This window comes from Nycticebus coucang, chromosome 24, assembly GCF_027406575.1.
Source record: "Nycticebus coucang isolate mNycCou1 chromosome 24, mNycCou1.pri, whole genome shotgun sequence".
Classification (NCBI taxonomy): domain Eukaryota; kingdom Metazoa; phylum Chordata; class Mammalia; order Primates; family Lorisidae; genus Nycticebus; species Nycticebus coucang.
The window spans coordinates 25,596,843-25,623,590 of record NC_069803.1 but is presented as its reverse complement, the minus strand read 5'-3'; the positions used below and the strand labels follow the sequence as shown (position 1 = coordinate 25,623,590).

General features: G+C 42.6%; 1 protein-coding gene across 2 annotated transcripts in view; it reads left to right on the top strand.

The window, feature by feature from the left end:
- Positions 1 to 26,748, top strand: part of EBF2 (EBF transcription factor 2) — a 197,277-nt gene that overhangs the window by 117,706 nt on the left and 52,823 nt on the right. For both annotated transcript variants that reach the window (XM_053578271.1, XM_053578272.1), the window contains exon 7: positions 21,497 to 21,578. In XM_053578271.1, the coding sequence (XP_053434246.1) occupies positions 21,497 to 21,578 (82 nt within the window). The remainder of the gene's footprint in view (positions 1 to 21,496; positions 21,579 to 26,748) is intronic.

Below are 26,748 nucleotides of genomic sequence, written 5' to 3'. Positions count from 1 at the left end.
AGAAAGCAGAGTAAATGTTTCAGGAATTCATTCTAACTATGTTTTTAATTTTTTTGCTGACTGAATTCAACCTAAAGAAAAACATGTACCCATACCAGATTCTAGCCTATTTCTTTTCCCCATTAATTAGGGAAAACCCATGTCTGGCGGATTCGGGAAGTTTGGCTACGGTTGTGTGGAGGCGTGGAGAGTAGACAAGGCTTGTTCCTTCTGTGGTGGGACTGGTTCCTTGTGTTTCTATTTTGATCGAATAGAGTAAATATATTCTGGGCTTTTCCTGAGGCAATGTAGGCCAGGTTGTATTTTTAAAAAGGTTTTCTTATTAGAGTTATGTAACGCCTCCAGAAAAGTAGGGGATTTCTCAGGAAAGAAAAGAACTTGTGAAAGTGAACACACTTTGATTATAGTTGGGCGGCAGTAATAACAATATCATGTAAACCTACTCTGTTTAGGACTTAAGTTACAGTTGAGTACATTTTAGTCTTATGTGTAAAAATAAGTGTTGTAAGGCTATAGTGGCACAAATTCCAGAAATACTGCCCATCCTCTCCCCACCTCTGGAAGGTATAAGGTGTTCCATGAGCTCAGGGAGGAGTGTTGTCTACTCTGGGGCCCACTATTTGTCACTGTTAGGCTCTTTTTAAGTTTTTATCGTGAAGATTATTCTCTCTAGAAAAGAAATTTCCTGGGCGGCGCCTGTGGCTCAGTGGGTAGGGCACCGGCCCCATATACCAGAGGTGGCAGGTTCAAACCCGGCCCCCGGTCAAAAATTGCAACAACGACAAAAAAAAAAAAAAAAAAAGAAAGAAAAAGAAAAGAAATTTCCTATTGATCCCTGTGTTAGATTCCTCCAGAGAAATAAAACCAATAGGCAATTTTATATATATCATTTATCTATGATAAGAATTCACTGTAGGGTGGAAGACATCAAGTCTGACATCTGTAAGACAGGATTTGATGCTGCAGTCTCGAAGGAGAATTTCTTTTCCAGGAAACCTCAGTTTTTGCTCTTAAGGCCTTCAACTGATTGGACGAGGCCCACCCACATGATCCAGGGTGCTCTCTTGCAGTCAGCCAATTGCAGATGTTAACACATCTACAAAGTACCTTCAGAGTAATGCATGGGCCAGTGTTGGATGAGATAACTGGGTCCAAGAGCCCAGCCAAGTTGATGCATGAGATTAACCATCACCATCCCAAGACTCTCTGCTTCTAAATCCTCTTGCTGGCAAACAAAGGATCATGTAGACTCCAGTGGTTCTCAACCTTCCTAACGCTGCGGCCTTTTAATACAGTCCCTGTGGGTTGTGCCCCACAGGTTGAGAACCGCTGACGTAGACTCCCTTCTTCATTCCTGGGAAATAGTCTGGTCTGTTTGAAATGCTCTGCTTGGGGGCGGTGCCTGTAGCTCAGTAGGGCCCCGGCCCCATATACCGAGGGTGGCGGGTTCAAACCTAGCCCCGGCCAAACTGCAACAAAAAAAATAGCCGGACATTGTGGCGGGCGCCTGTAGTCCCAGCTACTCGGGAGGCTGAGGCAGGAGAATCGCATAAGCCCAAGAGTTAGAGGTTGCTGTGAGCCATGTGATGCCACAGCACTCTACCCGAGGGCCGTACAGTGAGACTCTGTCTCTACAAAAAAAAAAAAAAAAAAAAAGAAATGCTCTGCTCGGAACATCAGGGTAGTTTGGTGAATTTACTTTTCTTCAAAGGTGATGAATAGAACGTTTCAGTCTTCCTGGGAAATAATTAACTACTGTTTAGGTAGAACAGTGGTGAAAGCTTTTAGAAAAGTAGCCTGGAACTGTGGGGAGGAATTGTAACTCTGTGAGTTAGTTGGACATGAGTTTTTATGTCTGGACTTTGACAAATTGGAACGTGGATGAGTCAGTGTCACAGAGATGGGACCAGTGCAGACTTTCTGACTAAATCCTCAGGAGGGCACACCCAGGCTCAGAGAAGGTGATACACAGAGAAGAGGTGTGTCCACTTTGCCAAAGTCAAGGTTAGAGACTGATGACCAGCCCACAGAGGCCTGAGTCTTTTCCACCTTTCTGAACTATTTCCTGAGACTTGATCACCATCCATTCAAGCAATAGTTTATTATTTCTTAGCAGACTCAAGAAGAATATAAGAACGTTGGCCTTAAAACAAAGGAGGAGACTCCTCCTAGTCCAGACTGTTCTCTAAGTATCTTCCTTTTGCAATGGTGTCTATGGTAGGCAGGCAACCTGCCTTGGATTCAGGCCCAGAGAATATACGGAAACCCTGGACTTCGCTCCCAGATCACCAGACAGAGGATGGTGAGGCCCCCCTCACACAATGCATCATGGCCCTTTGGGGACACGGAGCTCTCACCCAATGCTCCTGTCTGACAGTAGAGGGGCTGAAGTCTGAGCTGACCACATATTTGATCCAAGACTCTTTAGAGCACCTGTTGGGTTGGAGGGTTGAGGGAGAGTTCATAGTGATGTAAAGTAGGAAAGTAGGAGAGACTTTGTAATCAGCACACTACAAACACACAAGGGTGGGTGAGACTGGACAAGGAGGGACCTTCCTACAAATCGGCTGATCCCTGTACCTATCAGTTGCATTTTAGGGACACTCGTAATCAGAATCTGTGAATTTCCAAACCCAAGTACGGAGATAGTTACATTTGACCTTTCAAATGCATTTCCCACATGGGCTGTAAGGGTTTTACAAAAAATAAAAATAAAAATCTTCTTTCATAACATGGAAATGAAATGCTGACTGCTTTCTCCTTTGCCCCAGATGGGCTGTGAAGGGACTTGGGGGCCCCACAGCCCGTTGTGACTCACAGGCAGCTGCTCTGACCTGAGGCTTGCACAGACCTCCAAAGAAGATGGTGCAGAGGCTCGGCTGCCCCGTGATTGGGCCCTGAAGAGCCATTCTGTGCATTTCTGGCAGTTGACACACACACATGAGGAGACGCGCACGCACGCACACACACGCACACACACGACACACACTTCACAAAGGCAGCTGATGAAGTGGGTTCACAAGGACTGGCTGCGGTGAGGTAATGGTGGGCCTGGGGTGAGGGATTAGACTTGGGAATTAGAGAATCTTAGGCTGACAAATGATAACCTCCTCAGGGCCCCCTCCACGAGGTTCCAAAGGTTGTGCTCTGCCAACACTTTGCCGCACATCAACATGATCCGGCCTTCCTAGTGGAACCCAAGACTGATAGTTCCCCCAGCCACTCACTCTGAAGACCTCCCTCGGCTCATTGTGTGTCCTGAAATTCACAGGATGAGGTAGCGAAAAAATTTGTCCTGGGTATAACTTCTGAAAATGGCAAGAGTAACAAGGGATAGGTCAGAATTTCCCCAAACTGGAAATATACCACCAAGCTCCTGAGTTGTAGGGCCCTGTTTGGTCCTGTAATCACAACAACAGGAAGACTCTCAGAGCTGCAGGAGAGCCATGAGAACAGGCCTGGCTTTTGAAACCATTGTTAAGATTGTCTTCCCAGGGCCAAAGCACCCTAAAAACATGTCTAGGAAAACCCTCAGCCCTGTATTGAAGGGTTAGTTCCTTTTTTCTGTATATCTGGAGTGTTTCTAGGCTCCAGTGGGCACACCTATAGCTAATAGGGGCATTTTAAGTGTCACCTTGCTGCTCCCATATTCAGCGAGTATGTCAAAGGTACAGAGGAGGTGCATTTACAATGTATTGTGCCAAATAATACATAGTAGGAATCAGATTCAAGCTTAGATATCTGTTCATCAAACCGCAGAACTTTGAGATTAGTCATGCTAATGAAAGCCATTTGGCCCTGGTTTCTTTGCAAACAAAGCTATCTGTGTTGCTTCATTTAATCTAGCCTATATCTGGCAATTATTGATATTAAATTGATTTAGTGTTTCAAAGCATGTTTCAGACACCCAACACAAACCTCTCAGTTTATTTTATAGCCGAATACGGAACATGAATTCCTTCCTGATGTAATCAGCTTTTCATTTAACCCCTACACCATAAGCATTGATCCCTCCTTAACTTGTTGACTTAATTACTATCCACCGTGCCCTCCTTCTGTGTAATTTATTCTCTGGAAATAAACGGAACCCTTTGGGTGGAGAGTCACCTGCCTAAACTCCAGAGAGGATCCCTTTCACCACGTAGAAAGACAATTTGCTAAGCGTGGTTGTTTATCAGAGGCTGATTCTATGGTAGGAACATTAATGATATCCTACTGTTTCACAAGAAAGTTCTAAAAGGTGTTTTAAGTAGTGTCCCAAAGCACCTAAGTAATTCTCCCAGTGTATCTCAGAGGAATTGCCCAATTTTACAGGGAAAATATGTGGGGGAACTTGCATGAGGGGGTGGGAGTAGGCAAGAGAGAGGGGGAGGTGAAAATATTGTCAGTAACATAAGCAGTAATTGAACATGATCTTCTTACTCTTCAATTTTATCCTCTGGGTCACACTGCCTCCTACGTTACATTATCGGTATTAACATAAGCATGGGAGATTAATTTTATAGATCACAGGCAAAATAGATGACATTTATCTTCTTCCCTTTTCAATGAGTCATCTCATTAGGAAAAACAACATTCAGCCGAGGTTAAAATAGTGAAGAACCAAATTAATCCACTGACTGCTGTATCACTTTAAAACAAATAATAGAAGTTCATCTGCCTAGCTGTGTTTACCAAAAAAGACCTTGTTGCTGTGTATAGATAATTATTGATATTAAGCCTCCAAGTAGAATCTGTTCGTAACAGGGTACTGAACTTCAAGATGAGGACCAATCGTGAAAAAACATGAACGAGACGTCCCTGGGCCTTTCTTTTTTATTTATTTATTTATTTTAATTGTTTAATTATTTTTTTCTTTTGTAGAGACAGAGTCTTACTTTACCGCCCTCGGTAGAGTGCCATGACGTCACAGGACTCCCAGCAACCTCTAGCTCTTGGGCTTACACGATTTTCTTGCCTCAGCCTCCCGAGCAGCTGGGACTGCAGGCACCCGGCTATTTTTTGGTTGCAGTTTGGCTGGGGCTGGGTCTGAACCCGCCACCCTCAGTATGGGGCCGGCGCCCTACTCACTGAGCTACAATCATAGCTGTGTACATTAATGCAATCATGGGCACCATGCACTGGTTTTATATACAATTTGAAATACCTTCATCAAACTGGTTGACATAGCCTTCCTGGCATTTTCTTAGTTGTTGTGTTAAGACATTTATATTCTACATTTAGTAAGTTTCACATGTACCCTTGTAAGATGCACTGTAGGTGTGGGCCCACCGATCAACCTTCCCCATCCTTCCACTCCCCTCCCTTCCCCTTTTCCCCATTCCCCATATTCTTAGGCTATACTTGGGTTATAGCTTTCATATCAAAGCTATAAATTAGTTTCATAGTAGGGCTGAGTACATTGGATACTTTTTCTTCCATTCTTGAGATACTTTACTAAGAAGAATATGTTCCAGCTCCATCCATGTAAACATGAAAGAGGTAAAGTCTCCATCTTTCTTTAAGGCTGCATATTATTCCATGGTATACATATACCACAATTTATTAATAAATTCACCCTGGGCAATCGAAGCAGCCTCACTGGGCCTTTCAATTGAATTATATCAAACTTGAATCAAAGTTGCTCCTGTGCTCAAGATAATGAAGGTAGGACATAGGACCATCTTTTGATGAGTTTAGAATGCATATTCTTAAAAAAACCTGAGACACCTTACTGGGAGTGGTGAAATCTCCTCTGTATATGTCTGTATATCAAAAAATATATTAATATATCATGAATATTACATGAATATATATCATGAATATTACATGAATATATGTCATGTAATATATATGCGTAAGAAGGGCACAGTGGATATTAAGTTGAGGGATCAATGCTTCTATATATAAATGTGTGTGTATATATAAAATATGTATGTGTGTGTATATATGTATGTATATATATTTACACACAAAATACATACAGTAGAAACTCTGTAAGTTGACCACCCAAGGGACTGCGACTAACTGGTCCACATCTGGAATGGTCAACATGAGGAATTAGGACTACTGTACCGATAATGTACATGTCCAGTCTGTGAAAATTAGGTCAACTTAAGGAGGTGGTCAGTAGATGGTCAACTATGGAGGTTCTGCATGTATACAGATGTATATATATAAAATAGCTGCTTAGCTATTTGTTCAGCATGATTTTGTTGTGCTCATCTTGGCCAGCTGAGGAAAGAAAATAAAGGGGAAGGAGGTCGATTTTTCAGGTTCTGTCGTTATTTCAAGACAGAATTCTACCAGGAGGAGGGGTAGAATTGTAGCTTCAGTTCACCTTGAATAGGCAGCCAATACGATCTTGCTTGAGTAAGATACAAGGACGTCCCTGTCACGGTGTTGGGCTCCAGACATTCTGGGCAGTTTCTGGAGTGGCCTTCCTGCCCATGGGCTTGCCAGGGAGAGCCTGAAGTCAGGTCCCCAGTGTCTGGTGTCCAAGTCGGCAGACAGCGCCCGGCCGTGCAGAGTGGCCTGTCTCCCAGCATGGCCTGCCTTCTCTTCCCCAGGGAGGCCTGGCCATTCTTTCCCAGGCCTCCAGGCCCATCCTGCTGCTCGCTGGGGTCCTGGCTACTCCCTGAGAAAACAGAGCCATCTCTGTGGCCTCTGAGTGAAAGGCTGAGATGTTTTACTTCCAGGTCAGCTGCTGATTCCCCCAGGGAAGTGATTTTTTTTTTTTCTTCTTTAATGGTTGTATTCCATTATGCACTGCATGGGGAGAAACCACAAACCCAACTTGAAACCCCAGGATCAGAAAGAATCATGTCAGTAAAATCAAGTCTCTCATTTTTGCAGATTATTGGATACTGAACATGTCAATTAGGCCTTTCTCCCAACTGATCCTAAAACTTCGGTCACTTATTTAATTCTCTGCCTGATTCCAAAAAGAACTTGGGATGGTTCATTTGGCTTATGAAAACTTTTTTAGAAGGCATTTTGGAGGGTGAGAAAGCCAATGGTATCGAAAATCCTACCTGAATTTTGGGGACTAGATGCAACTTTTATATTTTTTGGGCTACTCTATCTTTTATGAGACCTTTGTGAGCATGAATGTAAATGTGTCAACTCAGTAATGATGATTATCTGTTCTGATGAAAGAAGTGGGTGACTGAACTATTTTAAAATCGAGAAATGTTTGTAGACATATGATACACTCCCACATTCTTATTCTCAGGAAAGATTTTCTTTACTTGAGTCATCCTGAGTACGCGGTCTCAAGTTCTAGGTAGGAACATACTCGGTTGCACCAGGCTTTAAGACTAGATCTCATTTAATGAAGGGTAAGAATAAATCCCTAAAATGAACTCTAATCTCCAGACATGGTCTGGACTTACAAAACATTGCATAAAATCAGGTTTAAAAAAAGGGAAAAAAACCCTACCTCGTCCGTTTGGAAGTTGTTTACAAAGCTGAAGTTTGGGGTGGCTCAAGGACTTTTGAAACTTTAACACGAACTCAGGTTCTTGTTTGAAGCAAGCTGGGGCTGATTTATGGCAGTCATATACATCTGCCTCATTCACATTTAGCCTTTCTTGGAACCTGGAATTAGAAATCTCTATAACTCAAATGAGGTGAGAGATTTGTATGCCTAACGTCCATTTTTGAAATAAGACATCTCAATTTCACCTTGTTCTAATAATCCAGCATATTTCTGAGCAACAGTATGATGTCGTATGGAAAGAAAGTTTAGAAATTTTGGGTGGCCTAAAAGTACCAGGAGTTGTCTCTGTCCTCAGTAGAAGTCTCAGCTCTGGAGTAAGCTCCTGTTTTCCCATGAGACTTCTTGTCAGAGCCACAGTTTTTTAAAGATGATGAAGAAAGACAGACTTAGACATCCACCCATAAGCAAAGTGAAAACTGACTCCATAGCCTTTGCCAGATGACCAGAGTTAGTTCAATGCAACAGTGTAACAATAGACACTTATTATCACAATTATCAATAGTGATAATAGACATGGAACAGATAAACTTATGGGATTTAATGGAAGGCCTCCAAAAAAGTTGGCAATTCCCGTAGAGTTGATGGAGGCTTTAGAATCAATAACATTTGAATGAGACAGAAAAATCCAGTTGAAAATCAAGGACTAACTCCTGGAACCTTGTATGGATAGATAGCAAGTTGAGATTGGACTACTGTGATTGTCGTCTGCTCAACTGACAACACTCCGGAATATTATTAGCCTTATCTGAACACCTTATGTAGCAAATTCGTGACCTGATTTCTGTCCCAGTTTCCCTTTTATATCATCTAGGTTTAGTTCTTCTTTAAGAAAAAAAAAAAAAGAAAAGTTAAAAAAATTCTAATGAAAGCCGTCTGACTCTACAAAGAGTAATATAAGAAAATCTGTTTTGCTAAGGGAGTAACAGAACACCGAAATACCTGGTTTTATATTTTTATGTGGGTTTGGCAAATGCAGTCTGAAAGTGGCTAATGTGATACCTGACCTGGTGTTAATAGCCAATGATAATTCCATATGTACCACCTGCTACCTGTTAGGTTATACGTCGTTTTTTTTTTTTTTCCTTTTTTGGCATGAAGGTTGCATTAGCTATGAATAAGGATCTTCATGGCTGAAGTGGAGGCAAGCCGTCATAGCTTTTCCATGAAGTCGAGCTTTGTTACATTTACCATCTGGGTCTCTCTTCTTCAGTTGTCTTTTTCTTCCAACGTAGCGTCTCCCACCAACTTTTTAGCAGCTTCTAAAAAATCACCGCCAAGCATCATTCAGCATTTGGGAATCACTGAGAAGAGAGAGAAAAAAGGAGAGAGAATGAACACAGGATAACCTGGAGGTGGCGTTCACGGAGGAAAATCGTCCTGCCAAAAAATAAAATTAGAGGAATTTCCTGGAATGCATCTATTAGGGGGAAAAGCCATTAGCCAGAGATGTGGCTTTGGCAACTACTTTCCACCTTTAAATGCCATCAAGTCTCTCTTTCTCCCTAGTAACTGGCCAGGAATTACTCAAAAGCTAACTCCCCATGGGTCACGGTTACATTTCCCCTGACTCTCTCCCATTAGTACTCTTTTTTTTTGCAGTTTTTGGCCAGGGCTGGGTTTGAACCCGCCACCTCCGGTATATGGGGCTGGCACCCTACTCCTTTGAGCCACAGGCGCTGCCCCCACTAGTACATATTTTGAAATTGGGTGGGCAAAGCTGAAGAAAATATCCAAAAACAAAACCCCGAAGCAAGGCGTCTTGCCTGCTAATAGACAGGAATTGCTCAAAGCCCAGTCTGGCCCCTCCTGACTCCAGCTCAGCTCCAGTAAGCACAGAAAGGGCTCAGGCCAGCACTTTATGGGGGGAAGAGGCGAGACCCTCCATTTCGCATTAAGCACTTTTTTACTTTAGAAAAACAGACCCACACACGTTCCTGACCACAGAGAAACCAGGTTTCCTATTATTTACCATTCCAAAAGGGATGTGAGACTCCAAAAGAAAAGCACAAAATATTCAAATGATTTTTTTTCTCAAAAGGCAAAGACATCATCAAAGATTTCCATGGCCAATCATGTATTTTTTTTTTTTTGAGGGAAAAAACTTTAGCCTCTGAGTAGCATTATTATACCAGCCATTGTCATGTTCCCTCTGAAAAATTGCTAAAGGCACAGAAAGCTCCCTTTTCTTTAAGGCCTAAAAAAAAAAAAAAAAAATCTTCCTGAACCATTGAATCTCTTCAGATGGGAACTGAAGCAAGGGGATGGTTTGGCTCAGAAAAATGGTCCAAAGGTGTCATGTTTTCAAACTATCCAAGTAGGAACATTGCTTAGCTCAGAAATAATTGTTACAGTCTTTTCCAGGTGCCTTCAAAATTTTTTTTGCACTTGACTGAGTTATGACAATAGCTCCCTGAGCTAGTTGTCCCAGGTAATCCTTCTAGATAAAGGGAGACGCCAGAAGGGAACGACTTTCGGGAGAAAAGAACCGCTCGTCTGCTCGGGCTTTGGCCAAGGCCTCTGAGATTTTACTGTAATTTTCAACTTTTTCAACTCCTGAGCTAGCTTATCTCCTAGCTTTGTTTAAAAAAAAAAAAAAAAAAAAAAAAAAAAAAAAAAGAGGTTGGCTGCCCCTAGTAAGGTGTATTTGGTATGGTGATGATCCTGGGAAAATTTTTTCCCACTCTTCAGAAGTTTCTCTTTATAGACTCCCTACAAACCCCAGCATTACAGTGACAGAAAGCAGGGCACATTTCAAGCAGCTTCATCCTTCTGGCCTGACGATCTTTGGCCACTGATACTATAGTGATTCAGCTATGTGTATGAGCCAGAGAGATGTTTTCTCTAAAATTATATTTCTCCTCTCTTTGAAGGTTGACTAACTTCCTCTTGCCAGAACATTCATTTCTACCTTGAGTTTCTAGCTCCTTCGAACTTACATGAGAATGTAGCTTCCTCTGGCCCTCCAGACTCACACCCTGCTCCAAAATTTTCTAATGAGTTCTCTATACATACCTTAAGTTCTCCTGATCCTGGCTCATTTGGGGGGTCTGATTTAAGCTTCCTGCTTGGTTGTAAAACCCTGTGGTTCTGCCTTTTCCAGCCCACAGATGAAGACTTTCTCTGAGACTCGACTCTCCAGCATGAAAGAGGGACCCTTCATTGTAATCATTACCAAACGGATACAGTCCTAATGGAACTTAATTGTTTCCACTAGATGGATCTCGGGTGTTTTTGGCAGCCAAAATGAAAATGATTCCAAATACCATCAAAGGGGCTTATAAGCACCCAGCATGCACAGAGTGTTTTGATATACAGTGGAGTGTTAATATCATTACCTCTCCTAATACAACATACGGTTACTTTAATCCTTTCCCGCCTCTGTGATCTAGGGAGATCCAAGGGATAGAAGGCAAAGAATAAAACGCTATATACAGGGAGACAAAGGGAGAATTAGTCCCCGTCCCCTGGATGTGATTTTTTTGATTGTTTGACTGTTGCCTTCAAATATGCACCTTTACCAGGACCGACTCCTGTGTCTTCCACGCTAGTTTGAGTTTGCACGCGACATCAAACATACCTTTTCACACATGTTCTTTCCAGATTTTTTTTTAACACTTACTTAGCAGTTTATAGAAGGAACTGAATGATCTGCTCAAGCTGCTTACAAATTAAAAAAAAATCTGTGCTTATTAATTATGCAGGATTAGTCTAATTATAATTCAGCAAATTAATTAGCGACAGAAGGTGTTCTGAAACATTGGAGTACATTTGCATGTTAAATGGAGAGGCTAGTCCGTAATATATGTAAATTTATGCATGGCTTCATAGTTTAATTTAAAAATTTGCAGCTGCATATGGTATGGGAGCAGGTGAAAAGTCAGTTTTAGTTTAATGATGCTAACAAACATTGGATGGTGTCCTGTCTTAGCAAGAGAATGTACTCATATTTGCTAATCTGCGGGTCTGTCACAAGAATATAATGTTACGTAGATGCTCAAACTCAAGGTCGTTAGGGAGTGAACCCATAGGTGTAAAGCTGAAAACTGCAGAGCCCAGACTCTGAACTTTATCTCCCACTTTTTCTCTATTCCTGCGTATTTGGTCATTCGGCCTTGGTTTAGGGAAAGGAACATTCCAGATTGAGTCAACAGGAGCATCTTTCTGTCTCACTAAGTATCCGTTCCGTCAGGTATAAAATACTCGTGCAACCTTGATTCTCTTTCCAAATATCCACATTTGCACTCCATTTCAATTTCCTGCAGTCGTGGGAAAGTTATTACCGAGTTATGGATTAATGGTAGGGTAGAGAGTTTTACACGTTGGCCTCAACCATCTGGCAAAACAGTAAAACCAGCAGACCAGGCAGCAGCGAAGGGCTCTGGGTGTAATTGGTGTTCACTGCTCAGCCTAGCATGGATGAGCTTTGGCGGGAGGGCAGGGACCGAGAGGGGGAGGGGAGGGCTGGAGAGGGACAGGGAAGAGGTGCTAAGGAAATTGCACAGTGAGGACCCTGTAAGCTGATGGCTGGCTAACAACTTCATCTCTCTCTTTCATCTGAGGAGTCTTGGTATCAGAAAGGAGAATAGATTTGTATTTCGATTCTGAAGTCTCACTGAAAGATTTTTTCTGAAGGCGTCTATAACATGATTCAGTTTCCCTGAGTTCTTTTTCCTTTTCTGGACGGGAAGGGAGAGGACGGGACAGGGTGGGGAAGAGGGTATGGGTTTGAAAAAAAAGTGGGGGGAGATGGTATGGTGCCTATTGCAGAGAGCCCTCTGAAGACATGAGAACAATTAGAATGACAAACATACTTTTAGTGTATGTTTCATTCTAGTTCAAAGAGTTCAATTATTATTTTCATTAATGGTGTCAGGTTTTTATCTGAGTGCAAAAACAAGGATTTTCCTTAGAGATTTTTTTTCCCCTGTGAGCCTCATGGTGCCAAGAAATGGAATTCAAGGGAATGTAAATGTGTTGGAATAGGGAAAGGAAAAATAAATCCCGGCTCTTCATAAACTGTGGTGTGGTACTGGTTAGAAATAAGTACAGAATCAAGGTGCTTTTGGACCTTGGTGTCTATTTAGAGTCAATTGCTTGCCGCCCGGCCTAGGGGGCACATTCTCTTCAGAAGAAATCGTGAAATGGTTTTGAAATGCAGTCTGTTGGTACGAAGTCAGATTTACAGGGTGTGGGAAGTAGCTCCCTCCTGGTGGCTAAATGAACATAGCAGATCTGCTCAGGAGGCAGCGGGCCTGCTCTGTGACGAAGGATCCATTGCCAAACTGAAATGCCACCTCCAGGTGCTTGTCATTGGAGTGAACATCAAATGGAAAATGATGCCACGGGGCCCGCTGCCAGTTAGGAACCAGCATATTGTGCGCATGGCTCAGAATTCTGCTGCTGACCTGGGTTTACCAAAAACAGGGCTGAGGATTAACTCACCATCTTTTTGTTTTTGCTGTCGTTCTTTGCCTGCAGTTAGAATGGATTGATTACCTATGTGGGTTTTTTTTTCTTTTAATATTGCTCCCTAAAATTTAACAGAGATTCTTCAAGTAGAGTACATATTATTATGGGTACATAATGAGTACATATGAGATGGGAGAGGTGGCGGTGGCGGGGCAGGTGCAGAGAGGATCAGATTTGAATTTGAGGCAACTCCTTCTGGAATAATTTTGTTTGGAAAATGGGTTGTTTTATGATGTGGTGGCAGAGAAAGACACAACGCAGAGGAAGGGGTTCTAAATATGACCAGCAAAAGGGGAAGAAGCTAGTTTATTTTGTACCACTTTGTACTGGTACAAGGTATTTAGTTATAAACACTTCATGTGGGTAACTGACTAGCCCTCTCTACTGGAAGGTGCTTAATTTATTTTTCTTTATTGTTGGGGATTTATTGAGGGTACAAGAAACCGGGTTACACTGATTGCATTTGTTAGGTAAAGTCCCTCTTACAATCGTGTCTTACCCCCAAAAGGTGTGGCACACACCAAGGCGGAAGGTGCTTAATTTTTACTGAGGGGCCCTGATTTTTACAATAAATATTAAGCAATCACCATCATCGTCGTCACTGCAGAAGCCCTGAAATCGTGTGGAAGTGACTAGCCAGGGACATCTTGATTAGCTGCCACATATAGAAATGAAATCATCTGCGGCCAAAGGAATTAGCTCGCTGATCTATTTAAAAATCTCCATCAGAGGAGATCCTGCTTGGTCCCTTGGGAAATGTTTTCAAAATTTAGCTTTGGTGACTTGATTCTCAAAAAATGTTTTCCAAGATGCAATTCAACTTCTTATGTTACATGTTTAATTTCCATCTTCCCCCCCATCCCCACCCCATAGCCTTGTTGAACAAATGGCCCTAAACCTTCCTCGTCCACTTGAGACTCTTACTTTTTTTTTTTTCTTTTGGCAGAGGGTTGGAGTTCTTTGGAGTGGACTATCTGGACCGTTTGGGGTCTTGAGGAGTTTTGTTTTCTGAATATCTGAGAGACTGCTTATCTTCCTTTGCGTGTTCTAAATAGCCACGTAATTTTTAGAGAGTGCAGTTCCTGCTAGGAACGAGATATTTTTGTTTGTTCGCTTGGTTTGTTTTGCAACACAAAGAACCATTCCACTCATATTCCAGGGTAAGGGCAAGCAAACAGCACGATCCCCCATGTAGATCAAGGAGGCACCTGTCCCCTGTTACCCAGGGCCACTTGGCCCTGTGTCTCTCTTCCTTCACAAGAGCCTTGGCCCAGCTCCCGCCAGAGCCACACTTTGCTAAGTGCCAGACAATCCCAGCTCTTCTGCTGACTTCCAATCCTAGCTCCTCTGCTTACCAGCTCTTTTACCTCGGGCAAGTTATCTAACCTTTCTGAACCTTGTCTCTCTCCTCTGCAAAATGGGGATGTTCCTATTCCAACTTCCAGAGTTGGGAGGATTCAATGAAATCATGCCTGGCAAATGCTATGAGCCCAGTGAATAAAGGTAGTAGTCATATTGATAATTAGAACGATTCCATCATGAGTCTTTTAGCCAAGAGGACTTAGAGACTCTGAGTATTGTTGGAAGTAACAACATGTATCACTTAAAATTTTTTTGTAAACCTAACCTTTTTCAGATCTGAAATGACCTTTGATTGAAATATCCAGGTGAGTAAGTTTTCATGGTAGTATGTCCCTTGCTTAGGAATGTCTGTGGGGATTAACTATTCTATATCTGTTGGTGTGTTTATATTTACAGTATAAAGCCATGTTTTTCAACCTTTTTTAATCTCATGGCAACCTTGAAAGCATAAACTTTTGTGGCACACTTAAATTATGTTGATTTAAAAAAGAGTGAAAAAAGAAAAAGAATACACCTACTGTTTTAAACTTCTTTTGAAAATAATTAATCTTTAAAATGTTTTGGGCGGTGCTGTGGCTCAAGGCGTAGGGCGCTGGTCCCCTGTGCTGGAGGTGGCGGGTTCAAACCTAGCCCCGGCCAAAAACCAAAAAAAAAAAAATTTTTTTTTTTTTTTTTTTTTTTTTTTTTTTTCAGCACACCTGAGATCCTCCTATACCATAGCGGTTGAAAATCACTGATTGAAAGGGGGGTTTAAATTAAACACAACAACAACATTGGAAAAAAAAATAAACTGGATAGAACATCATCTTACAAAATGATGAGTATCTGACTTAAGCCTAAGGAATACAGTTAGTTAAAACTTCTAAATCATCTACCCTGTTTCCCCGAAAATAAGTGTCTTATTTAGACAGTGTCTTATTTTAAGGTGTGCTCCCAAAGATGCGCTAGGTCTTATTTCAGGGACCTCTTATCTTTCCTGTAAGTAGGTCTTATTTTCGGAGGATGTCTTATTTTTGGGGAAACAGGGTACCTTTTCTGTGGGATCTTCTTTAGCCTTCATGCAGGTCAGTTACCCTGTGCCAAGCAAATCCCAAATACCAAGTGTTCTCAGATGGCTCCTTGTGAAGAGACTATAGTGTGCAGGGATGGCCCATTGGGAGCTTGACCTGCCAGTCTCTTGGTGCTGATAGACTCTTGACAGAGGCTTCACAAGGCCCTTGAAGCTTCAGGGCTTTTACTGGCCTGGGCTGACACCTCAACGATCAATAGATTTCTCCAGTATACTTCGTCTCTGGGTTGAAGCTGGGGCCCACTGCTAACCTTCACCTTACTGGGTGCTGCCTGGGCGTGGATTCTGTTGGGGGCTCTTGAAGCGAGAAGTATATTCTCTCTGGTGTTGGAAGGTTCAAAGAGGATGTTAGGGTTAAGACCTAGATTAAAGCTAGGATACTACCATTGTGTTTTTCATTGGCCTCAAGTGGAAACCAATCATTAAGGGGTTTCCTACCTTATAAAGCAGAAGGAGTTACCATGAGGGCCATTCTCAGGGTGAGAAAATGATCACCCACCTGCCTTCTCATGCTGGCTGGGGAGCTTGGATTTGCCTAATGCCCCAAAGGGTGACAATTTGTCAAGAAGATCTTGGGAGAAGAATGGCAATGGCCCATTCCTTTCAAACGTGGTTTTATGATCCAGTCATCCCTACATTGGGTAGTTCTCAGAAATGGTGTTGAGCATGTTTTAAGGGAAGGGGCCATCTCCTTTATATACACATACGCAAACAGGGAAAGTCAACTCTATTTTAATTTAGACTTGTTAGAAGGGAGGTTTAATAGCTAATCCAGACAGATGGTGTCTCCATCAAAATCAATGAAGACAGACTTATAAGTACCTCCATGGTTCATGAGATCATATCAACTGTAGATTTAGCGCAGGTTTTAGTAATTAGCCTGCTAGTGTGACCATCATGGCAGAAAAAGGAAACCAGAAATAGCATCCCTGATCTTGGTCTTTGGAGGGTATGGGGTGTTCTCATCTTTGTGGTATATAAAATGTGGGCACATGTGGCCTTGTCATTTCAGAACTTGTTTCCAGGGTAGGCAGAATTAGTCGTTGTTATGTGTGTGTGTTTTAAGGGAACAAGGAGCTAAGATTCAAAGTGAAAGGTATTTTACGTATTATTTTGCACAGAGTAAGGCTTTGTGTAATGGCATTTGCCACTAGTGCTGAGCTCACATTTCTTCAACATGTGTCTCCATCTAAGTCTTTTTCTTTTTTTTTTTGGGCCGGGGTCAGGTTTGAACCCACCACCTCCAGTATATGGGGCCAGTGCCCTACTCCTTTGAGCCATAGGTGCTGCCCTAAGTCTTTTTCTTAAAAGAGCTTTGGTACCTTCCCCCGTGCCTGTCTAAAGATTTTTTTATATTAACATTTTAAAGAAGGGAATAGATCTTGGATTTCAAATTGAAGGCAAGTTAAATGGCTTCTGCTATAAATCTGGAAAAACAGTGGGCTGGGTTTGGTGAGAGACCATTGGTTGTACTTCCCGAGTCTGGCAAGAATATTATGTAGTTACCCTTTTCCTGTGTTTTAACTTAACTCTGAACCTGATTTGTGCATCTAGTTTAAAACTCAGTTCCTCTTTGGGATGGGCGTACAGCATGTCTAAGCCACATAGGAGCTTTTTTTGTATTCTTGAACAGTACAGACTATTCTGGTATTCTAAAGATCGGGAAGGAGAATTCTTGGGTGCTAAGTAATTCATTGGGATCTTACTCAGACCAGATTCAGGCAGCTCCAGGCTCATCTTAGCATCTAGAGAAGTATATTTTAACGGTTTGCTGGGTGTTCCATGATGTCAAGAACTTTGCCACTGGGCCTGAGCCTCCTTAGCATATAGGACACTCTAAGTTTTGATCAAACTAGTGAATAAGTGAATTCAGCAGCAGTTTTTAGTCTTAAGCATTTACTTCCCCGTGACTATCTTTGACTTCACATTTTCCTCTTGGGATGCTAGTTTCTTCAAGAAGCCAGAATCGTTTACTTTGTGTGTGCCTTTTTTAGACCATCCTGAAGTTTATTTTGAAAGCAGCTTTATTAAACCTTAAGGTTCACCTATTCCAAGTGTACAATGCCATGGTCTTCAGGATCTTCACAGGCCTGTGCAGCCATCATCACAGTATCACTGGTGTAGGAAATGTAGGGCACCACACAGAGCTCGTTTCCAGAAAGATCCAGGCTCCAGAACTTGTGTCCACCACTTGTAGCTATGTGATCTTCAGCGAATATCTCTCTCTCTTTTTTTTGAGACAGAGTCTCACTATGTTGCCATCAGTAGAGTGCTATGATATCACAGCTCATAGCAACCTCGAACTCTTGGGCTTAAGCGATTCTCTTGCCTCAGCCTCCAGTGTAGCTGGGACTATAGGTGCCCGCCACAATGCCTGGATATTTTTTTGTTTGTAGTTGTCATTGTTGTTTGGCAGGCCTGGGCTGGATTTGAACCCACCAGCTCCAGTGTATGTGGCTGGCCCCTTAGCCACTGAGCTACAGACGCCTAGCCTAGCAAATTTCTTAAATTCTTGGGTCCTTCATTTTTCCCAGCTGTAGACTGATCCGTTGCTCATGGGGTGGTTGTAAGAATTATAAATGCAGCTTGGAGTCGACACTCAGAGCCATTTTTCCCTCTCCCCGTGTCCCTATACCTTCAACTGCCAGACAACACAGGGTGGTGAGCAGGGACTGAGATGGCTCTGATCTGTGATATTCCTGAAGAACCTTCCCTGCTCCAGCACCAGAGAGAAGGATCCTAACGAGAGGGGGCATCTTGCCCATAGCCTGCCCGTCAGCCCTGGGGTCCTACCAGCTCTGGGCAAGGCATCATCCCAGATGCTCCATTTTTCACCAGTCAGGTATCCCCTCTGATCTATTTTTCCTTTTCAGTCTCATCTCGGCAGGTCGACCGACATCTCAGAACCCCACCCCCAACCCCTGCCACACCCCCTTGCACTTCAATAAATCATGGCCCTTTCTGGAAGGTTCTCAAATCTGCACATTCTTCTTTGGGATCATAGAATGTGAATGTTGGAAGAAGCCCTAGGGATCTAGTTAAACCCTTCTTTTAGCAGTGGAAGAAACTGAGGCCCAGAGATGTGTGGTAACTTGGTTGCACCGTGAGTTGCTAGCAGATTAGCAACTGGGAGCAGTTAGTATGTATTTGTGGAGTAAAGGAACCCCTTCTGGCACATTCGACTGCTTTGGTGATCTGGGGACCAGATTGTAATCTGAGGGTTTGAGTTCACATTTGACCTCACCTCTCCATCCCTCTTCATCCATAAAACACTCTCAAGAAATGAAACTGGAAGGCTTGCCAAGTACAGCATGCTTAGTGGTTATAATACGTATAATCAGCCTGGTTTGGAGAAGGTGGGAATAAACGTCGATCCCGATGAGAATCTGCGCATTTGGTCCGAATCTCGTAATTCATTTTGGTTTCCCATTTCTGATTGGAGAGAACTGACATTCTCCAGGCAGCTCCAGCTTCCAAAGATCCAGACCTGGGGGATTTTGAGAGCATTTGTTGCCTGCAAGTTACCCTGTGGCCAGTGGATGGTCTGGTTAGTAAAGGTTTTGTACCAAGAGGTGGTTGGAGAGGGTAGAGGGGAGGGCGCCAGACAACATCAGTAGAAGGAAGAGAAGAAAATGGGGGGAGGTGTCAAAAAACTCCAGAATTTCCTTTTAGATCCATATATCTGTGTATTAAAAAATCCAGGTCATAATTCCTGGCGATAGCTATTTAGCAGTAGCACTGCCTTTTAGAGGATAGTCTATGATGTGAGAGAACTTCCTATCTCTTTCTCTTTCTCTCTACCCAAACTCTACGTCCTTAGCGTACAAAGGGCCACGTAGGCTACGAACTCAGACAAGCAAAGAGTCAACACTGCGTGTTTTCCATCCAGATCACCATAAAGGATCCTAATTTAAAATGAATAAAGCCTTTCAGCACACCCCGTGTTTCCCTAAATCAATTTGATTTTGTGTAAACATTTATCTCTTTTGCACTTTTCCACCTACCGCACCATCTATATACTAATGCCTTCATGCACATTAATGTTTTCCCCAGATATATTTTGGAGAAGGGGAGGGGGGAGGTATAACACACACAGGACGCATTATAAGGAGTCCAGTTGTAGCAAAACTTTCTAAAAATCAGGAAGCACAGGCAAGCAAGAACTCAGTTTGGTTTCGGCAGGGGCAAGATGTCCAGGGCAGCTGGTGGTGGAGGGCAAGATGTCCAGGGCTGCCGGTGGTGGAGGTGGCTATTGTTTAGGAAGAGACTCCAATGAGGAAAGGAGAGGCGAGTTTCCAGGCTTCCCTGAGAGCCTCTGCAGGCTTTGTAAGTGCCTAGAGCTGACTCGGACAAGAATGTACAAGTGGAGGGATGTTTCCCCTTGAAGAAATAAAATGTTTGAATTCTGATCAATCTTTACTTAAATAGAAGCTGCTCTCTTTCTAACTTGCTCCGATGACTGTGGGCAGACCTGTCACACTATCTCAGAAAGCGGCAGCAGGTTGTGAATTTGAGCACCGTGGTGGCTGGGCAGCAGTGCAGGACATGCTCTCTGCCTGTGCCCTTCCTGATCAAGACCCTGACACCTCTGGGGGCACAGGATACAAAGTCTAACCACCCACCTATCCTATAAACAGTGGGAGGTTAGACTTTGTATCCCGTGCAAAGGAAGAAGCAAAAAGCAGATGTTATAATATCATGAAAAAAATATTTAGCTGTTACTTCCAAATTCCCACCCAACCTTATTCATAGATTGGGTTGGTAGCATGTTGCCAAATACCTTTAGCAAGCAGGGAATAAAACAGCCTCAAATACAGCAAATACTCTGAAAAGTCAATTCCCCGTCTGCCCTCCTTCGCGATTTACTATTTATCTTCTCATCAGGTTTTTTAAAAAGTGATAAATACAATTAATTGGAGTGCTCTCTAATTCTTTTGTGTGATTGTTAAAAAAAAAAAAAAAGAAAGAAAAGAAAATAAGCAGGTTACAACGAGAGTATTTCACCAACCGTGGCTTTAAAATAGAATTTTTGCAAGTATTGTTGATTTCTACTTACTTTTGTTGGTAAATCCTGGGGAAAAAATGTATATCTTTGCCTTTAAAGTTCTAATTCAAGGCATGGATGTGAGAGTTCTGAAGGGACTTTGGGACTGCGGTAAAATTTCGTTGTCATAGTAACGGAAAGGGAAATAGGCCTCGCTCACCTGGGACTTCAACACTGCACAAGCCAGAATTTTTTATTTATTTATTTATTTTTTTTTTGAGGAAGAGGACTCTGCAAGTGAAATAAATGAAAAACTTACTGTATTTTGAAACAAAACTTTAAACATTAACTAGGTGAACGGCTGGAAGGGCTCCTCGTGCCATTTTTCTTGATTGATGTCGTCTGATTCAAGATGCCCAACTGAAAAATTACACAGATTGGTCATTTAGGAGAATATGGGCTTCAGAAAATATGTCTTACAAATAATAACCTGAGATCATGATTCTGTGTCTTTGAGTTTTTCTGGATAATCCGTGGATGATCTAAAATGATATTCACACTTGTTATTCATCGTAACCATCCCCTCCTAGCCCCTCGCAGAGACTTGCTTAGATGGACAGTCTTCGGATGGTAACATACCATTTTCTGATTTTGTAAACCTTGGTTGAAAATGTCATGCCTCCTTCCTGTGTGAGTATGCATGTGTGTGTGTGGACACCCAAGAGCTTTCAGTGTGAGGAGGTTGGGATTCTGGGCCAAATCCTGACATTTTTAACCCTGGAACAAGACTTTCCCTCCAGTAAGGGGTCACTGCTGTATTTGAAGCCATTTTTGCAGACCGATCGCTATAGAAACTCTGGGCACGAGTGTACAAACCAGAGCCCAGCTTGTGAACCGCTTAACAATCCCCAACACTGATGGGGAAGGGGGCGCTGGGCTTGCGATTGAAAACATCCAAATTTGCAAATTGCAATTGCACAGGGTCAGCAACGTTCCAGGTGGGGCCCGGCAGGTTGAAATTCCCCAGATCTGAAATACAATCGCTTTCCAATCACATCTAATAGAAGGCAGCTTCGATTCTCCCTTAAAATATGTTTACTGAAAAATGTAACACATTGCTTTCTCTTCACAGATTCTTCTTAAAATTTTTCCTCAAGTGCAATCAGAATTGTTTGAAAACAGCAGGAAACCCAAGAGATATGAGGCGGTTTCAGGTAAGGGGGCCTGCAGATCTTTTCTGTTAAATAAGTCATCCTGTTTTTACTCTCCTTCCCAATCTTTTCTTTCTTTTTCTTTTTTTTTTTTTTTAAAGCCATTATTTTCTTAAAAGCCATTATTCACTGAAACCGCTAATGATACAAAAGATAACTATCAATGATAACCCTTATCTGCTTGCATTGAGGGTTTCTTCATTTTGTAATGTTTAGGCTTTGCGCCTCCTTCGCCAAAGGCCCACGGGGGGAGGCCCCACGCCATCCTGGAGATTTGATTTTAAGCCCCTGGGCTGCCCACTGCACACACAGCTGCCCATGGCAGGCTCTGTGTTCTTGATATTCAGCCACCTTGGGGTTTTTCAAAGCAGCTTCTCTGTGTTTTCTGCAAGCAACAGCCTCCGTCTTCCCTTTTCCACCGATTAACTATTCAGTGCTCTGTCTCCGAGCCTTCTGGAAGGCAGCAGCCCCGGCAGCCGTGGTCACTTTAAGATCGCAGCATGACAACAAGACCCAGGGGACTGTGACCCAGCTGCCTGGCAGTTAAATCTGCCCCTGGTTTCATCACCCTTGCTGAGGATAGACTGAGGATACGAGCTAATAAAAACAGACCGAGGCGAAGAGTGTCAGGCTGGAGATGAGAGCTAGAACAGCCCCTCTCGGCCCCCTTCCTTGAGCTTTGAAGGCCCCATATTTAATTCACCAAATGGCTTTCCTGCCGTTCATACCCCGGCTAAGTTTCTGGCATCCCCTTCACCATAGAAAAAGGAAGAACATGTTAAATGATAATATTTAAGCTTAAGACTTGAAAAAAAGCCTTGCGGCAACTCGAGAGATGAGGGTTATTAGCCTGGTGTTTCTGGTGAGGGAGGTTAAGGAAGTTGCTCCTAATCACAGTAAGAAGGTGGAGCAGCTGGGAGCCAGAGGGTGGGAGGATTTGTTTGATCAATTCATTGCACCGCATTGAGGGTATGATGTGTGGTCTGATGCGGCAGCCTCTAGGTTTACGCTGTTGCCTTCTTGAAATTCTTCATCATTTCTGAACAGGGAGGGGTATATTTCACTTTGCACTGGACTCCACTGTCCTGTCTGCTCTTATAGAGCATCTGTGGTTTGACAGATGTTCAAGAGCAGAATCACTCAAGAGATACTAGGAAGAGGGACGTAGACAAAGCCAGTGACTTTGGAAAAAAAAAAAAAAAACCTTTTTCTTTTTCTAAATCCCACCATGGTTATCAAACCTTGCTGTCATCAGGACATGGAAAAAAAAAAAAAAAACAATATTTAACACTATGACCAGCCTCCCTTAAAAAAGTTGAAACCCTACACTTTTCCATGTAGACTCCTCCTCGGCTGTATGGTATGAAGACAAATAGAAATAAAATCAGCCTTCTTGGGAGTCAAACAGAAAAGTCATACACAGCGGAAGTCCAGTATATTCAGTATTTACTCTGGATAGAAATGTACATAATGTCAGTCCAAAGAAAAGTCAAATTCAAGAGAATTCTAAATCGCCTCCATGACCAAAGCTGAACCTCATTTCCAGAAGAAACAGGCAGGGAAAGAAGTTGGAAGTTTGGATTCTCATCCCATCCTGTTTTCTGCCACCACAATCAAATCATTTTCAGTTTGAGCACACCCTTATCAACGGGAGGAAGCTTAGCCTAGAATGCCGTGTCATTTTCATTCTCCCAAGTTTTAGAAATACTTTCACAAAGCTAATGCATGCTAATATTTCCTGCACTTCTTCAATTATTTACTGAGTAAGATCTTTACTGTGCCTGAGGTTTTAACTGGGTTGGAATACTGTTGATCTCAAAGCCATTCAGAATTCTCATTCTACGTGAAAGTATTTGACTTTTGCAGAGACAAGGGGAAATATTTTTCTAATAAAGGTTGTGGGTTCTATGATGGTCTTATTTCTTGGGTAGACCTAAAATCAACTGGCAATTTTTTATTTTATATTTATTTATTTATTTAGACTGAGTCTCACTATGTTGCCCTTGGTGGCATGCCGTGGCATCACAACTCACAGCAACCTCCAATTCTTGGTCTTCAGTGATTCTCTTGCCTCAGTCTCCTGAGTAGCTAGGTGCCCACCACAACACCCGGTGGATTTTTGTTGTAGTTGTCATTGTTGTTTAGCTGGCCCAGGCTGGGTTCGAACCTGCCAGCCTCGGTGCATGTGGCTGGTGCCATAACCACTGTACTATAGGCGCCGAGCCTTATTTTATAACTTTTTTTTTTTTTTTTTTGTAGAGACAGAGTCTCACTTTATGGCCCTCAGTAGAGTGCCGTGGCTTCACACAGCTCACAGTAACCTCCAACTCATGGGCTTAAGCGATTCTCTTGCCTCAGCCTCCCAAGTAGCTGGGACTACAGGTGCCCGCCACAACGCCCGGCTATTTTCTGGTTGTTTTGCATTTTGGCCAGGGCTGGGTTTGAACCCGCCACCCTCGGTATATGGGGCCGGCGCCTTACCGACTGAGCCACAGGCGCCGCCCTTATTTTATAATTTTTATTGAGATAAAATTTATATGACACACACTTTATCATTTTAACATATAAGAATCTGTGGCTTTTAGTTTATTCACAGTGCTGCGCTGTCATCACCCCTGTTTAATTCCAGAACATTTCCATCAACCCAAGAAGAAATCCTATACCTTCCAATTCCTGTCTCTCCCACTGGTGGCAACTATGAATCTACTTAGGTTTATCTATTCTGGAAACTTCATATTAATGGAATCATACGCTATATGGCCTTTTGTGTCTAGTGTCTTTCACTTAGCATAATGTTTTCAAGGTTCATCTGTGTTGGCTCAGCGCCTGAGGCTCAAGCGGCTAAGGTGCCAGCCACATACTCCCGAGCTGGCGGGTTCAAATCCAGCCCGGGCCGCCAAACAACCATGACAGCTGCAACCAAAAAATAGCCGGGCATCGTGGCGGACGCCTGTAGTCCCAGCTACTTGGGAGGCTGAGGCAAAAGAATCACTTAAGCTCAGGAGTTGGAGGTTGCTGTGAGCTGTGATGCCACAGCACTCTACCCAGGGTGACAGCTTGAGGCATCAGTTCTTCATCCCTTTTCAACACTGAATAATATTCCATCATGTGGACATAGGACATTTTGTTTAATCATTACTCAGTGAATGGACACTGGTGTTATTTCTATTTGTCTATTATAAATCGTACTGCTGTTAATATTCCTGTCCAAGGTTCTTTTGTGAACATATGTTTTTTATTCTCTTGGGCAACACACCTAAAAGTAGAATTTCTGGGTCATATGGTAACTCTTTCTTTAGCTTTTTGAGGAACTGCCAAGCTGTTTTCCATAGTGGCTGCCCCATTTGACATTCCCACCAGTAATGGATGAGGGTATCAGTTTCTCTAATTTCTTGCCAACACTTGTTACTTTTCATTAGAAAAATTCCAGCCATCCTCTGCGTGTGGAGAAGAATCTCATTGTGGTTTTGATTTGTCAGTCCCTACGGACGAATGGTACATTAGAACATGAACATCTTTTCGTGTACTTATTGCTCATTTGTACATCTTCTTTGGAAACATATCTATTCAAGTCCTTTGCCCATTTTTTTAGATGAATTATTTGTGTTTTTATTGTTGCATTATAAGAGTTCTTTATATAGTCAGGATATGGACCCCTTATCAGATATGTGATTAGCAAATATTTTCTGCCATTCCATGGGTTATCTTTTCAATTTCTTTCTTTTTTTTTTTTATTGACACAGAGTCTCACTTTGTCACCCTCTGTAGAGTGCTGTGGCGTCACAGCTCACAGCAACCTCAAACTCTTGGGCTCAAGTGATTCTTCTGCCTCAGCCTCCTGAGTAACTGGGACTATAGGCACCCGCCACAATGCCCAGCTATTTTTTTTGTTGTTGTTGTTGTCTTTGTTGTTTAGCAGGGCCAGGCCGGGTTCCAACCCCCCCGCCCTAGTGCATGTAGCTGACACCATAACCACTGAGCATGTGTGCAGAGCCTTCAATTTCTTTTTAAAAAATCTGTTTGATATGCTTACAGATCTTTTCACTTTCTTGATAGTGTTCTTTGGAACACAAAAGAGTTGGTGATTTGTATACCATACATAGAGTCTATTGAGAATATAACCTTTGATGAACGCTCTCTCACATCGAGAAGGCCATTATGAAGAAAGACCTGGCGGGTGGCGCCTGTGGCTCAGTGAGTAGGGCGCCAGCCCCGTATGCCGAGGGTGGTGGGTTCAAGCCCAGCCCCGGCCAAACTGCAACAAAAAAATAGCCGGGCGTTGTGGCGGGCGCCTCTAGTCCCAGCTACTCGGGAGGCTGAGGCAAGAGAATCGCGTAAGCCCAAGAGTTAGAGGTTGCTGTGAGCTGTGTGATGCCATGGCACTCTACCCGAGGGCGGTACAGTGAGACTCTGTCTCTACAAAAAAAAAAAAAAAGACCTGGCTATGTGCTAAAATAGTCAAATAAGTGGCTTAGATCAGGTTCCAAATAGGAAACAGAACCAGAGGTACTATGCGATCGTGGTGGGGAGAGCCATCTAAAGGGAATGCAGAATTCTGGAATACGTATCTCATTCAGAATCGTTTTAAACCATATAGATACTTTTTTCAATTCTCTACTTTTGTTACATGATCAAACGTAGATTTAATATAAAAGATGCCTTCATGAGGATTTACTTTGAATAGAATAGAAATAATGGAATATTTCAAACCAAATTATGGATTGAACCAATTGTCCCCTTCTTTCCCCTATCCCTAAAACACTGGTGGAGCCTGGGTTATTTTTCCAAAAATGATCTATCAAGACCAAAATTCTTCTGTCAAGCTTGTTTTTTAAGCCTGAACCTATTCAGTTCAAGTCTTAACTATTAGAGGACACAAAAAATATTTTCTTAAAGCATAACGGATTTTAACCCCTCTTTGGCCCAGACCCCTTAAAGAATCTGGTAAAAGCTCTAGTCTTTGCCCAACAAAAGAACTACATATAAGCAAAGTTTTAATTAAAATTCCAGAGTTCCCCAGACCTCTTGAAACACCTCTTAAGCTTCCATGGATCCCTAACCAAAATAAATGAAGTTCACATAACCCCAAATAGGCATCTGTAATGTGAATTAACCCTTAAAGAGTGGGATCGGTCCAGCTAGGACTCTCCTGGTGCCCTCCATTGGTTCTACA